Source organism: Daphnia pulicaria, chromosome 6, assembly GCF_021234035.1.
Source record: "Daphnia pulicaria isolate SC F1-1A chromosome 6, SC_F0-13Bv2, whole genome shotgun sequence".
Lineage (NCBI taxonomy): Eukaryota > Metazoa > Arthropoda > Branchiopoda > Diplostraca > Daphniidae > Daphnia > Daphnia pulicaria.
This window is the reverse complement of record NC_060918.1, coordinates 13,336,851-13,351,516: the sequence shown is the minus strand read 5'-3', so window position 1 is coordinate 13,351,516 and position 14,666 is coordinate 13,336,851. Positions and strand designations below refer to the sequence as shown.

General features: G+C 44.7%; 1 protein-coding gene across 1 annotated transcript; it reads left to right on the top strand.

Moving 5' to 3' along the window:
* The first annotated feature begins 4,176 nt into the window (after window positions 1-4,176).
* Window positions 4,177-7,706, top strand: LOC124344534 (protein sprouty-like). The gene is made up of 2 exons (XM_046798099.1): window positions 4,177-4,710; window positions 4,788-7,706. Exon 2 carries the CDS (start codon window positions 5,169-5,171, stop codon window positions 6,567-6,569), a length of 1,401 nt encoding a protein of 466 aa, XP_046654055.1. The 5' UTR covers window positions 4,177-4,710; window positions 4,788-5,168; the 3' UTR covers window positions 6,570-7,706.
* The last annotated feature ends 6,960 nt before the right edge of the window (window positions 7,707-14,666 follow it).

The following is a 14,666-nucleotide window of genomic DNA, read 5'->3' as shown; positions in this document are numbered from 1 at the left end:
CGACTGGTCGTGATGAAATCTTATCACTACCGATTGAGGACGTCGATATTATAACCAGCAGCAGCAGCAGCGTATACTATACAGTGAGAGCATGAGGGCCGAAAGCGAGTATAAAGAAGAGAAAGAAATATGTGAATGAACCACCATCATCTCTCTCGCCGTGCTGCCGAGGAATGCCAATTGAGCTGCTCCACCATTTCCACAGCAAAATTCATTGTGTTGAGCTGGACCTGGCCAGCCACCGTCACGCCATAAAGCCCCCCCATCCACTTTATAGATTTATAAATATTATTCGAGAGACGAAATAAGACTGGCGTCGAAGGAGAAAAAGAAAATACAAGCCAATTCCAAAAGAGAGATAACCGGGTCACCACTTCCCATTCCAAACTGTTTTTTTTTCTTCTTTTGATTTTCTTTTTCCTGCCCGTCACCTCTAAAGTAAAGGACGTTCCAAGCGATTCGATTCGCCGTCTAATAATCGGCCGAGATCGTTACCGGCGCCCATTCAAGAAAAAGAGAAAAAAAAATTCCAAACCCAAAAAAATGGCCTAACAAAAGGGCCATATAGCCTCGGTATCGATTGATTTGATGGTTGGCGCCAGGAGCAGGAGCCCAGCCCAGGAGCCCAGGAGTATAGAGATGGGCTCGGTATTTTCTGCATGAATGGCCCGGCGAAAACAGTGAGGGCGTGGTAACATTACAGGCCGCCACATTCCAGCGTAAGCAAAGGAGGAGGAATTGTCAATAGCATTAATGGACCATTGTGTTGTCGTTGGCAAGTCTTGGCTCCTGGCCTCCTCCTCCTCCTCCAACTCCATTGAGAGAAAAAGAAAAAGGGAAAAAAATAAAAATTCCGGCACGCATGCGCTCATCATCCGACAGCTGTTTGAGAATGAAGAAAAAAAGATTTTCACTTGTAGTCGAGGCCGTGTGTTATTTGGGCTTGGCAATTCGATTAGATCATCCTTTTTTTGTCTAGCCATGGGTGCGCAGAGTTCGATGACGTTGTTCCTACATTCGCCGAAACACAACTGGAAAGTTATTATATATTATAGACAGATAACGATGATGCAACTTTCATCGAAATTATGATTATTTTTTAAAAAGAAAGAACATGGTATGAACTGGAGTGTATCCTGCTGCTGGCCCCATAAAGAAATGTAGAAGAAGCCGGGGTTTTTTGAAGCCGGAAAGGCTTCCGGCTTGAAATTTCGGCATCCGCTCTTCTCCACTCGTCGTCCGGTTCTATTGTCTCTGAGCTGCTGAGCTGCTAGAGAAGAAGGGGGTGTTATATAGTGGTAGGAGGACAAATACCAGTCGAATCAAAATCATCGTATATAACTAGACTATAAATGAATGAGGCACTTCCTCTCGCCCGTCTGGTCACGGAGTCACGTCTCTGCTGCTACCTTGTTGAGGGGGCAACACATCCTGTGCTGTCCACCAGAAAAAATATACATGTTCAGTTTCGAGAGAAATTTTCGGCTTCCACCGGTGGAATCAAGTATATCTGATCTGACGTCCATTAAACACAACTTTTTGTGAAGACAACTTTAGAAGCATTTTATTTTGGTTATTTGTCGTCAGTGTATATACGCTGCTGATAAGTGTATACGAGAGAGAGAGAGAGGAAAAGAGGATGGGTTCAGGAAATGACGTCACTGGCGTGAGAGAGAAAGAGAGAGGGGCAAGCATAATAGTATATACTAGTATATATGGGAGCAGCAGCAGCAGCAGCAGCAGCAGCAGCAGCCGGCGCAGCCAGAGAGAGAGAAACACGAGCCCCGACAGTCGTTTCTATTTTGAGCCGAGATGTTGACTCTCTCGTTCGTTCGTCGTCGTCGGGAGTTTTGGGGGGGAAGGGAGGGAGTATACATCTAGTCACGCTGGCCCTCGCTATACCGGCACACACACACATTGATGATGAACAAAGTTCTTTTTATTTTTCTCCAATTTTTTTTCTTGTTCAGAAGAGAGAGAGGCAAAGCAGCAATCAGCTTTTATAGACACACACACAAGTCTAGTGAGGGAGGGTAGAGAGTCCAGGCTGCGACTCTGGGCTGCTGATTAGATTACAACACTGGGGAAGGCTACACACAAGTCCTTGCGCCAGGGAAATAACACACACGACACAACAACAAAAAAAGTCTAACGTGTCAAACACTAAATAGTTGGTAGTCATATAGTAAAATAAGAAAAAGAAAATAAAAGGAATGTAAGCTGCGAGGTCGCTGGGCGATTTGCATCCGGCATTGAGAATGTTTTTGTTGTCTACCTTCGGCTTGGCCAGAAAAATAAAAATTACTTTTGGAGCTTCGCCTTTAGTTTTGGCGTTTACATGAATTGGCAAAGGGAAACGGTTTGGCTGATGTGGCGCCCAGTAAATTGCCATTGTCGATAGCTGCTGGCCACGGGCAAGGCAAGTCTCCTTTCTTTCTATATACACGTTCAATTATTATACATCTTGTGTATATCCCGTGTGTGTGTCTATATAAACTTGGACAAGGCTAAATAGAAATAGTGTGACGTGCCTCTCTTTTTTTATTATTACGAAAGGCCAACCATTTCATTCATAAAGTGGCGCCGGGCTGCCAAGGCTCAGCTCTCTCATCTTTTTCTTTTGTATTTTATCATTTCTATAGAGATTTACTTTCGTCTTATATATATACTTGCATTCATCAGACACACATTTCTATTTGATATATATTCGTATTATTTGATTTTCGTTATCTCTCGTTCTATCCCGCTGGCTTATTCGGATATCGACTGGTTTTTTTATTATTTGGTTGTTTGTCTGCTGAGCGCACACACACACAAGAGCCAATTGACACTCGGTACGAATTTGATTGGAAACGGGTTGATTGTGTCGAATCAACAGCAAGGCCATTGACTCACGGCAACTTTCTCGTCCATCTCGGTCATTCATTCAAGACACGTTTGATCGTTCTCTCTCTCTCTACATTCGCCCAGCAGCTCAGCAGCAGTTCAGTGGCTGTTTCTATAGGGATGAATGAGCGAGAATTCACGTGCCATTCACATTCTGCTGGGTGTGTGTGTGTGTGGAGACTTTATTAGATACAACAACGGGCGGGATTGAACGAGAGAGAAGAGAAAGATTTTGTTTTTCTTTCTTTTTTCGCCTGCCGTGATATGGTGTGAACCAGTTTCGATTTGAAATGGATTACAATTTAACCCTTAACTGGTTCGACAATGAACACACACACACACACACACACCTGTTTGGGCGACGCGATGATAACACGGTCTCATTCATTCGGCATGTGTATGATGCATGTGCATTTTTCTCTATCCCATTGATAAAAAATAGAAAATAAAAACGAAATAGAAAATTTTTATTTTTTCGGTTTATTCGTCTGCTCTTTGCTGACTTGTAATTATTTGATACCGACGCACAAACTCTCCATGGGCTGCTCGTTACATCATTTTCCGACTGCAGACGCGCACAGAGACGAACCGCTTCGCTTTGGGAGCGACGCGGGGCATGTTGGCAATGGCCAACACAAGTCGTGTGCACCAGTCCAGTCCAGATGGGGATGGCAATTTCCGAATGAATGAAGTCCGTCATTTGGACGAGCGAAAATGTCCGACGACTTGGTTGTGCCGACGGCCAACGTCATTCTCCACTCTTTTGCAACTTGAAATATCGTAGAAAATGTCGGCGAAATGTCACTAAAACACCAACGTCTGTTGGGATTGGACAGACGTTGAAACTTTGGTGTCGGCTTGGCGCCGAGTATAGTCCGAAAAAGGGAGAGGCCAAAACGGAGAAGAATGAAGAAGAAAAAGAAAAAACGACAAGTGGTGGTGGAAGTGGTGGAACGAAAGGAGAGAGAAAGAGAGAGAGAGAAAGAATAAAAAAGTGGGTGGGTGGGTGGCTAACTCATTCACGAACATACACACTCGGGGTATGTGTGTGTGTGTGTGTGTGTGTACACGTCCTTGAAGAAAAGCCCCGCCAGGGGGGATGGGTGGGTGGGAGCGCCACAGCGCCTCTAACGGTTAGATGGGAGAAATGTTGGAACAGGAAGGGGGTGGGTGCGCGCCGTTTCCTCCCACCGGGATGAGGTGATGTGGGGTGGTGGTGGGGTGGGCAGGAAACTGGCAGCGGTGGCGCTGCCAGTTCTCTCGCCTTTCTATCTGGTGGGCGCATTGTGGGCCAGGCGATTCACAAAATCTCCAGTCGTTCAAGCCCGTTCCAGCTGTTTAGACGTGTGTACCGTGCGCCCAGACCTAAGACGGGGGCGCCCGACAGCCTCGTGTGTGTTGTGTGACTGTGTATGTGTGTGACTGGTGTGTGTGTGCGTGTGCACTCCCCCGTGTACGTTTCCATTTCAAAACTTACCAGACACACAATCTGATTATTCACACTCGTTGGGCGAGGAATTCCACCGCGCCGACACACGGGAAAACAATCGCGCGCTAACATTTCGAAAAAGAAACCCAAATTCTTTTTCCTTTTTTTTTCGCCAAGTCAAGACGCCATCTTGTCGTGTGTATTTTTGTGTCTCTCTCTTCGTGTGTCTATCCTCCTGCGTGTGTGCCAATCTGAAAATAACAAAGTTGACAAAACAAAAAACCCAAAAATAAAATTCTCTCTGAGGAATTATTTCAAGAATTGGATTATTCAACACGACAGAAATCAAAAACTCGTCGGTCAACACACACGGATTTGCCCACACTGATTCAAAGGTGAGTTTCACACTCAGCGACATTTCTTTTGAGACTTGGAAATTTCTAACTCGATTTTTATTGATTATTTTGTAAAGCAATTACAGCCCAGAGAGAGTATAGGAGCCGAGAGGATAAGATTCGATGGATGAAAGGTGAATGAAATAGTGGCAATGTGGCGGCTCCCATCCTAACTGTGATTGTGTGTGTGTCGTGTCGTGAGTGTGTGAAGTTGGAAAAGAGAAAAAAAATTTTGGGCGCGCGCGCGCGCGCATCCGACGACCCGAAATTTTGACTGAAATAAAAAGAAAAAGACCCGACGAGGTTGTCCCGTGAAAGCCGCCGGATCGTCCGCGAGGTGGCGTCGTCCAAAGTGCAACGCACGACGGAAGGAAAACTGGCGACTGCCACTGCCGTAGTGCCGACGGCCGACGACTGGCTGCTGGTGGTCTGCTGAAAACAAGAGAGACTGTGGCCTCATGGCAAACCATGCCATCGTCACTCAAAGCAGTCCATCGACGACACGCGGGAATCTGGTCAGTCCGGAAGAAGAAATGTTGGATCGACGAACAATGGAGCTGCTGCCAGACAGACCGTCGAGGATTCCGCCCATGGCTCCCGCTCGCCCGGCTCCTCTTCCAGGCTCGGCCGTTCGAATCCAACCGCCCAGAAGAACCACCACCACCACCACTACTACCCCCACCACGTCTCCCATTGTCGTTCCACGAGTTCCGGCCCCAACTCTGCCCCTCCGGCAATCAACGACGCCGACGACCTACACCACCGCAAATGTCAGCGGAAGTCGATCGTTACAAGTGGCGGCGACGACAAGTTCAGTCGAAGCAGCGGCGGAAGTGATCACGCTGTCGCAACCGCGGCCGGATGGCGAGCGCGTCCGCAACGAGTACATCGACACGCCGTTGAAAGGCGGACTGCGGGCGACGACGCCTCTGCACGCCGAAACGCACATCCACATTAGCGGTTCTCCGCACGACCATTTGGCGCTGGTCAGTCCACTGGGCAGCCAATCGTCCAAGACGTCGTCGTCGTCGACCAAGTCTCTGCCGTTCAACAACACGGGCAACACGCCATTGACGTCGCCGTCGTTGAAGCGATTGCAGAGCACACGACGATCGCTGCCCATCACCAAACAGCCGGCCCAATTCACCAAAGACACAACTCCGTCGTCGTCGTCGGCTGCTGCCAATTGCCGTCGCGATGTCAATTGCCCAACGACGTCATCGTCGACGTCGAGGATGGTCTTCTCGTCTCCGGGCAGTCAGAGCAGCGGAGGTGGCGATTCCGTCATCTGCCCGGATTGTGATCGCTGCCGTTGTTTATCCTGTCGGACTCCGCGCCCCCTGCCGTCCAAGTGGTTGTGCGGCGACAAGTGCCTCTGTTCGGCCGAATCGTGCGTCGACTACGTCTCGTGTCTCTGCTGTGTCAAAGGACTTTTCTACCATTGCGGATCGGCGTCGGATGAGGATGACGAAGATGACGACGTCCATCGGCGTCGATACCACCACCACCAGCCAACGACAACATCAGCCAGCGGAGGAGGAGGATCGTGCGCCGACGCCCCGTGCTCGTGTGTGCCCAGCCACCACCGGATGGCCCGTTGGGGTTGTCTGGCCTCTCTGACTCTGGTCATGCCGTGTTTACTCTGTTACTGGCCACTCCAAGGAGGTGTCAAAGTGGTGGAAATGTGCTACCAAAAGTGCACCCGACACGGATGCCGATGTGATCAGCAGCATCAACAACAACAACAAAGACGGCCCAACCATACCTCCACCTCTTCTTCTGCCCAGCCAACGGGCAAGACTGCCGTCGTCGTCCAGCCTCTACCCAATTCGTCGGGAAAACGACTTTTAGATATTTAAAATATTTCGATTTAAGAAAAAAGAAAAATGAATCTGTTTTTTCAACTCCCACCCCATCTTCTTTATTATTCCCCCTCCCGACGCACTCAACTTGTTTTGTTTTTTTCAACCAAAATGGATGGAGATTCCCATTTTCATCCACCTCTCCCAATAAATTTTTTTTTTTTTTTTTTTTTTTCGGGTGTGAAACGAAATAATTTGACTTTGACGCAACCAAAGAGGACACAAATGTAAAAACGGCCAAGAAATCCCCCAAAAAACACACACATTTCCTCCCCCCTCAGATTGTTGTTGTTGTTTTTCTCGTGGCTCTATGTAGATACATCCATCATATGTATGTATGTACATAAGCAGAAAGATCAGTGGTTGAATGTTGGAGTACAAAACTACGAGAAAATTCTACACACACACTAAAAAAAAACGTAAAATGTCACACTAAAATTTAATTAAAAAAAAAAAAGAAAAACACATATTAAAATTGTTCCGTCAAATTTCCACCGTCTTTTGGCATGTCTTAGGGAAAAAATCCCACAACAGGTTGTTTGACGGGCGTGTCTTTTTCTATTTCTTTCTCTATTTCTATCCCCCCCCAAAGTCCTCTGTCTAGTCTGAATTATCAAGCAAATGTCACCATATTATTTTGGGTCTCTCTCTCTCTCTCTCTGTACCTGTCTCGATGGCGTTTTATATTGGTTTATATAAATCCAGCGACGATGGGAGAAAACAAACACAAAACATAATAATAATAATAATAATAATAATAATAACTGGATGGAGAAAAAGAGAATTTACGACGACTTTTGGTTCAGCTTTTCGGTTATCTTTCGGCGGCCACAATTATTTATTTCATCAGATTACCTCTTTTTCCTTGGAACGTCTGTCTTTCTCTCTCTGATCGTTTCTTTTCTTTCTCCGGCATGGACCGAAAAAATTTAAAATAAAAACCTGCTTCTTCTTTCTCTTTTCTTCTCTATTTGATTTGTGTTTTTCTACGTATGGAAAAAAAAGATGTTCTCTCTCGCTCTCAGAAAAATAAGGAAAAATGCTGACAGTGTGTGTTTTTGTAATTACCCATGTATTTACTGTATATATTGAAAAAGGTTACACTTGTGCAAAATATATCGTGAATTGACACTGTGACTGAATTTATATCCCAACCAGAATGCTACTTCCGGTTGGGGGGAAGGGCCAAACTACCTCAACCCTTTTTTTCTCTACCCGATTGAAAGGTCAATCGACCTTAAAAGTAAAAAAAAAAGGTTTTTCTATTCTTCTACGAAATATACAAATAGATGTATATTTCCGAAGAGATATGAATGGGAAAAGAAGCCGTTGGCTACACACACACACACAGACCCATGGCCATGACATATGGTTCTCGTACAAAGTTTGTGGAGAGAGAGAAAGGAGACGAGCCACTTCCGGCGGGTTTTTATATATTTTTTAAAGCTTGGCAGCAGCAACAGCAGCAGCACAGCCCGGTTGGGAGAGAGAGAGGGGGGTTTGCTGTGCTGCCCCCGCATGTTGCCCTCCCCCTCCTCAACCAACTCCCCACGGTTCTCATCTTAAAGAAGAAGAAGAAAAACCGCGCGACCGGATGTCGACCACTTTGACCCGTCCCTTTTTGGATTCTCTCCACCAACAACCACCAAAAAGGGTCTACTAAACGGGAGGAAAAGAAGAAGAAGTTGTTGTCGCCCGGCTACGTTTTAGTTAGATATATATTTTTTCGTTGTGTGTGTGTGTGTGTGCCGAATGGGGTTACCGAATCGATGCAGCCGGCGGCCGGGCGGTTCAAAGTTCCACGCCCACGCTCTCTCGTTGCCTAGGCAACACACCGATCGCGTCCACAGGTTTTTTATTTTGTGGTCATCGCATTTCCCACGCCCAGAAAAAAACTAAAAAAATTTTATTTTTAAAATGTGCCCGGATGTTGTTGGGCTCCCCCCCCCCCTCTCCACCTTATTCCAGCTGTAGGCTGTTGGGACTTCCGTTACGGGTTGAACAATTGACCCGATAAAATATTTCGAGAAAATAAAAAAAAGGAAAGGTCCAATTGATTTTGTGCCTTATGTAATAATCAAACATTTGAAATGTGTACGTAGTGGACGTGTCTAATATTTTCTTGTTGTTATCAGCTGGCCGAGCTACAGATTTATCTCATGTCCATTTTGGAAGTGAGCCGTGACCTCACGAACCTGTTCCCCCACCCCACCCCACCCATGGCACCCACCCTCTCTCTCCTCCTCATAGGAGGAATCGGCCTTCTCTCTCTCCTTTTCTTTCTTTCTTTTATTCTCATTCTCCTTTCACACTACTCTTCGCCCTATTTTTTCCTCTTCTTCTCCCCACTCGCCTTCGCTCTTTTTATCCCCTCTCCTTTTGGGTTTCAGATTTTGACCAGCGAACCTGATTTCATTCAACTTTTCTCTCCTTCTCCTCCTCCTGCCCAGTGCCCAGTGCCTAGTGCCCAGTGGTTTTAAATAATCTAGCACGCAGGTTGTTCTCCCTTTGATATCAGCTGCACCCGTAACAGGATCTCCCAGCACCGTCACCACACACCGGAGAGCCTCAACCTGTCTCTCCACCGTGTGTCAATAACGTTGGATGAATTAGCTCCTCTGTCCTTGCTGACTTTGAACCCTCCCATCAGAGGGAAAAATAGGGGGGGCCCGCCAACTATTAAATTTCCTATACAGGAAATGGGACATTTAAGTCGAAAGGAAAAAAAAAAAAAATCTGATTTTTATTTTATTTTCGAAATTCGTTTTGGGCAGACGAGGTTGTGAAAAAGTATACAGGAAAAACCCGGGACGACGGGGAAGATCAATGAAGACAGTCTGGTGCGAAATTCTCCATAACAACAACAACAACCCACTCATTCTCTTCGTTCTTTTGAAAAAGAAAAAAAGAGCGACTATATAAGAAGAAGAAGAAGAAGGAAAAATGGTCGACAGGAGAAATAAAAAACACCACCACAACAATAACAAGAAGAGAGAAAAAAAACACAACAGCAAAAAGAAGAAGAAGAAGAAAAACCCGGGTCGACACAACGGCGCCAGCCGGACGGCACACACACACCTAGGGCCGTGCTTTTTTTTATTTTATGTTTTTTCGTTGTTCTATTCACGAATCTTTTTTTTTTTTTCTTTTTTTAGTTGTTGCTGGCGGGATAACTTTAGACTTAATGACGAGCCCATCCGAGAAAAAATAAAATAAAAGTTTCGCAATTTCTTGGGATTTTTTTCACTTTAAAAAATTAAAAAATTTCTTTTTGATATTTTCTTCAATGGATTTATATTCCATCCCTCGGCTATGCATTATATGTAGTATATTTTTACCTATATATATATTCTATTGTGCGTCAATCATCTTTTTTTTTTTCGGGGGGGAAATTGGGTAATGCCCGGCAGTGACATAGACGAGGAGGAACTGTTTTCTTCTTCTTCTTCTTCTTCTTCTTGTTCGGTTTGTTATATGTGCAATGAATGAACCCGTAGTCGAGCGAACGAGGCCCCTAGGCTTGACTCGTGCCACAAATGTCAATAGTCCAAAAGCAACAACCCGGAATGCCAGACAGCAACAACAACATGAATTGGGAAAAACAACAAAACAACAAAACGAAAAAGAAAAAAAAATCTTTTTTAGACTTTTGACCTCTGCAGACGAGTCTGACACAAGTTCCCACATATTTAAAAAAAAAAAAAATTTTATTCAAAAAAATAAATTTCATCGATCGACCCGACGTTTACCGACCGTACATTTTGATTGAATAAGAAAAATAAGAAAAATCCTTGATGAATGAAAAAGGGGAGATGAGGAAAAAAAGAAGAAAAAATATTTCGTAAAGAGAAATGACGACGGAGTTGAATAGCGCTGGCGCACCTTTAGCCGGAGAAGAAAAAACCTTCGCTCCTTATTTATAAAAGAAGAAGAAGAAGAAGAAGAAAGATAAGAAAAAAAAAGGAATAGCTGGAAAAGCCTTTGGGGAAACGGCCAAACGTTAGTTAGAAAGCTCTGGCGGCCACTACCAAATCTGTGGCCCTTTACACACACACAAGTCATTTCGTCGTCGTTGCAAAGAAGAAAAAGAAGAAGAAGAAGAAGAGAACGATGTGCTGGTTTCTTCTTCTTAACGTGCTGCAACCAGGCGCTTGTAACAACCTTGGCGCACCTCGTAGCCGCCGGCAAGGCAAGATTGAACGTCCACCATCTCACGCCGGGCTCCTCTCTACTAACATCTAACCCATTTTCTTTCAGCTCACAGACGTGTAGTATGCATAGAAAGAGAGATAGGCTAGCAGCAGCCATCATTCCCAGTAGAAATCAATGAACCTGGGCTTTTATTCGGGTTTCCATTCTCGCTCTTTTTTTTCTCTCTCTGCTCTACACCATGTAGGTCATTCCAGCCACTTTGATTGGCAAGTCCGGTCAAATGATATGAATTTAGCTTAGATATATTTCGAGACTGTATGGATGATGTACAAATGTGAGCACAGGGTCGTTTCGCGGCGCAAATGATTAGTCACGCGCCGACGAGGTTGGCGCTCCTCTTTTTTTTTGCCCGTCTTCCTGTGTGCACATCCGATGACCTTTTTCGGTCGGGAATTTTTCGTTCATTGCAATCAATCGTTGCAATGGTGAAAAACAGATGAGATGGATGTAAATGGTTATATAGAAAAGAGAAACAAGTGTATGAGGTTTAGCTACTATTTGACTTTTGTCTAGCTCTTTTCATTTTAGACTGTATTGAAGGAGCTACATATAATATAATATTAGTATTATTATAATAGACTATGTCCTGGCTGGCTGGCTGGCTGGCTGTGTCCAGTGTGTTCACGCGCTTTGCATACACAAGATCGCGTTAGCTGGCCCAGCAGTAGCAGCCGTTCACCCTCTCTCGCGTCCAACCGACTCCTTTTGATATTATTTTCTGGGCCAGGGCTTTTCTTTTTCTTGTCTTTTCTTTCGATTCTCCTTTTTTTATTTTCTTACCTTCTGCCCATTCGTTTCTTCTTACCTGGCAGGTGGCAAAACCGGTCCTGAACTCTTCTTCTTCTTCTTCTCCTCCTCCTCATCCATTGACTATAACACAAGTCACTGGCCTCCTCCTCACCCTCCACCCAATTGAAAAAATAAAAAAACCGGAAAAGAAGAAAAATAAAAAAACAAACAGAACAAAATTTTGGGGGAAAGAAATTTAATTTTTTAAAAAATAAAATAAAAAAGGTGAGCTGAACGATGGTCCAGTTGGGGGGAAAAGGTCCCCCCCCCCCCTCAAAAGAAATAATTCGAGACGGCCAAAAAGAAACAAAAAATACAATAAAATAAGGTGCGTGAAGTCAAACGTGAAAGCGTCGGGAGAGAGAGAGAGAGAGGCCGCTTGCCAACAACGCAACAGGTTGCTGGAAAAAAGAAATATCTAATGCCGGACCAAAAGAAAGAGAGAGAGAGAGAAGCCCCCTAAAAAAGGGAGGCTCCGACTTGTTATTTCTTTTTATTACAACCATTCCCCCCCCCCCTTCTTCTTCTTCTTCTTTCTTTATACACACGGAGCTGTGTGCTGCTGCTGCTGCTGGCCGGTTTGATTATATCCCGTTGCCCTTTTTTGTCTTGCGAGCGGGACTGGTGGTGCTGGGCAACGAAAGAAAAAAACTTTTTTTCTTCTTCTTCTTCTTCTTCTTTTTCGTTTCACCCAATCCTATTTGGCTTTCTTCTTCCTCTTCTGTCTTCATCATCAGCTTCTCTTTTGACCATCTCGTTCGTCTCTTTTTGGCTTCCCTTTTTTGGGGAACCTTTTTCTTTCTTATTCTTTTCTTTTCCATCTTCTTCTTCTTCTTCTCCTATAGGAGCAGCAGCACCTCCTACTTTCGAAAAAAAAAGGCCAGCCGGAATAGAGTACCACCACCACCACCACCTTCATCCCTCCCCACCGTTTCCAGTTGCAGACGACCGTACCTTATTTGGCCAGCTCTTGGCTACCTGTCCTTGTGTGTATATACACTCTCAAAAACTCTACTCTCTCGACTTTTAGATATTTTCTTCTTCTTCAAAACAATTCCGAACCCTCCCGCAGCATTTGCCACACAGCAGACAATCCTCAAAACATTTCACCCAAAATTCTGGGGACCTTCTTCGCTGTCAATGGACGTTTGGCGATCCTCTTTTTCTTCTTATTTTTATTCCTTATCGCACCTCAGTGTGTGTGTCTAGTATTTTATTTTTCTTCTTCTTCTTCTCTTGTTCATCATATACCTGAATGGAAATGTATATATCTCTTTTCTCTCTCTGCTCATACAAAAGAGCAGCTGGACCGAGAGGCTATACACAGTAGCAATCACGACCCCTGGAGGAACAAAAACGCTGCGCTGCGCTATAGGATATAATATAATAACTTTTTTTTCTTTTTCTTATTTCTCTAAAAAAAAGTCGCCTTTTTGATAGTTTCTCTATACGAGAGACGTGCCAACAGCTCCCAAACTTGGAAAAGTGAACGAGATTTTCAGGTAAATAAAAAATAACAAAAAATAAATTCACGAACCGACTTCTTTTCTCTGCTGGTTGTGTGTTGTGTAGTCAATCGGGTGACGCACGTCAAAACAGTTTTCCCCCCGTGCACACACACACACACACACACACACACGCCTGGCACACCAAAAAATGCCCATCCATCTTAATCGATGACCCAACACCCGTCCAGCCCAAAACGTTCCCTCTCGCCCAGCGCGTAAGAGAAGTAGTCGCCCGGCACTCTCTTTCTCTATGGACTGGATTGTGGTGGTGGCCAGCATAGTATTGTTTGATTTGGCCAGGCGCGCTTTTATTTTTTCACGAAATTAGACATCAATTTTCTTCAATGGCCAGATGACTTCCGCCTTCCATTTCAAATTTGGCGCTTATTTTTTTTATTCTATCCAACAATAGGTGCCGGGCCAATCCTGTAAACAGCACAGTATTAAATGGGCAAGTTAACCTTCAGAGTTTTATACACGTCCTTCGTGTGTTGTGGAATTTTTATAAGAAAAAAAAAAACTGAAATTTATTTATTTTTCGTGGGGTTTTTTTCTTTCATTCTTCTTATAAATATAATTTTTTGGCACACAATATCAAAGTGACCATTTTCTCTACGGGTTGCTGTCTCGTTCGCAAGTGTCTTATTCGCTTTGAAATCGCTGCTGGAACAACACAGAAGAGAGACGGACGGATGGACGGACGGACGGGCAATGGCGACGATCCCCTGCCACGTTCCCCTGAAAGAAGATACTTCTCTTATGGTCCGAGTGTCATTCTCTTTTCTTTTCTTCAAAAATAAAATAAAATAAAAAATTTCTTTTTTTCCTTTTTTTTAATAAAAAGATATTTATTTTTTTTTTTAAAAAAAGGGGGGGGGGATGTGTTAACTTCTACTTATAGACTATGGTGGGTCTAGTGTAGTGCACACACAACGCACATATCTAACTGACCTCGAGTTCAAGCGTCTCTATAGCCCTAAAAAAAAAGCCAGACACGGGCCTATTTATAAGAGTTTGGTGCTGTGTGCGAGAGACGGCCATTTTGTCCGTCGTCCGAGTTGTTTCCCCCCCCCCCCCCCTTCTTCTTCTTGGTCGTCGTCGCTTGTATACAAGAAAGAAAATCTGATGTTGATGTAAACACAGCAGCCCAAAAGAGAAGACGGGACATTCAGAAACCTAAAAGGCCAACTTGGTATCATACCAGCAGCCAGCCCAGCAGCCCAGCAGCCCAGCTACTAGGCAGTCCAGCTGAAAAAACGACCATATGAAGTCACACAGGAATTAGAACGCAACCGCAACTATACTACTACATACTACGCCGATGGCTATCGGACTGCTGCTGCTCCTGCTGCTGGGTGCTGGTGCTAACGGCTGTTGAAGGCTCCTGGGCAGCACTGTCGATGGACACACTGGACACGACGGCCAATCTTTTTCTTTTGATTTTAAATATTTGACGACCATCCAGCCATATAGGTACAACCCCACATAATCAACAGATGTCGATCGTGGTACAACAACAACAACAACAGGCTAAAGAGAGGAAACGGATGGAAGAAGAAGAAGGGGGGGGGGGAATCAAAGACTT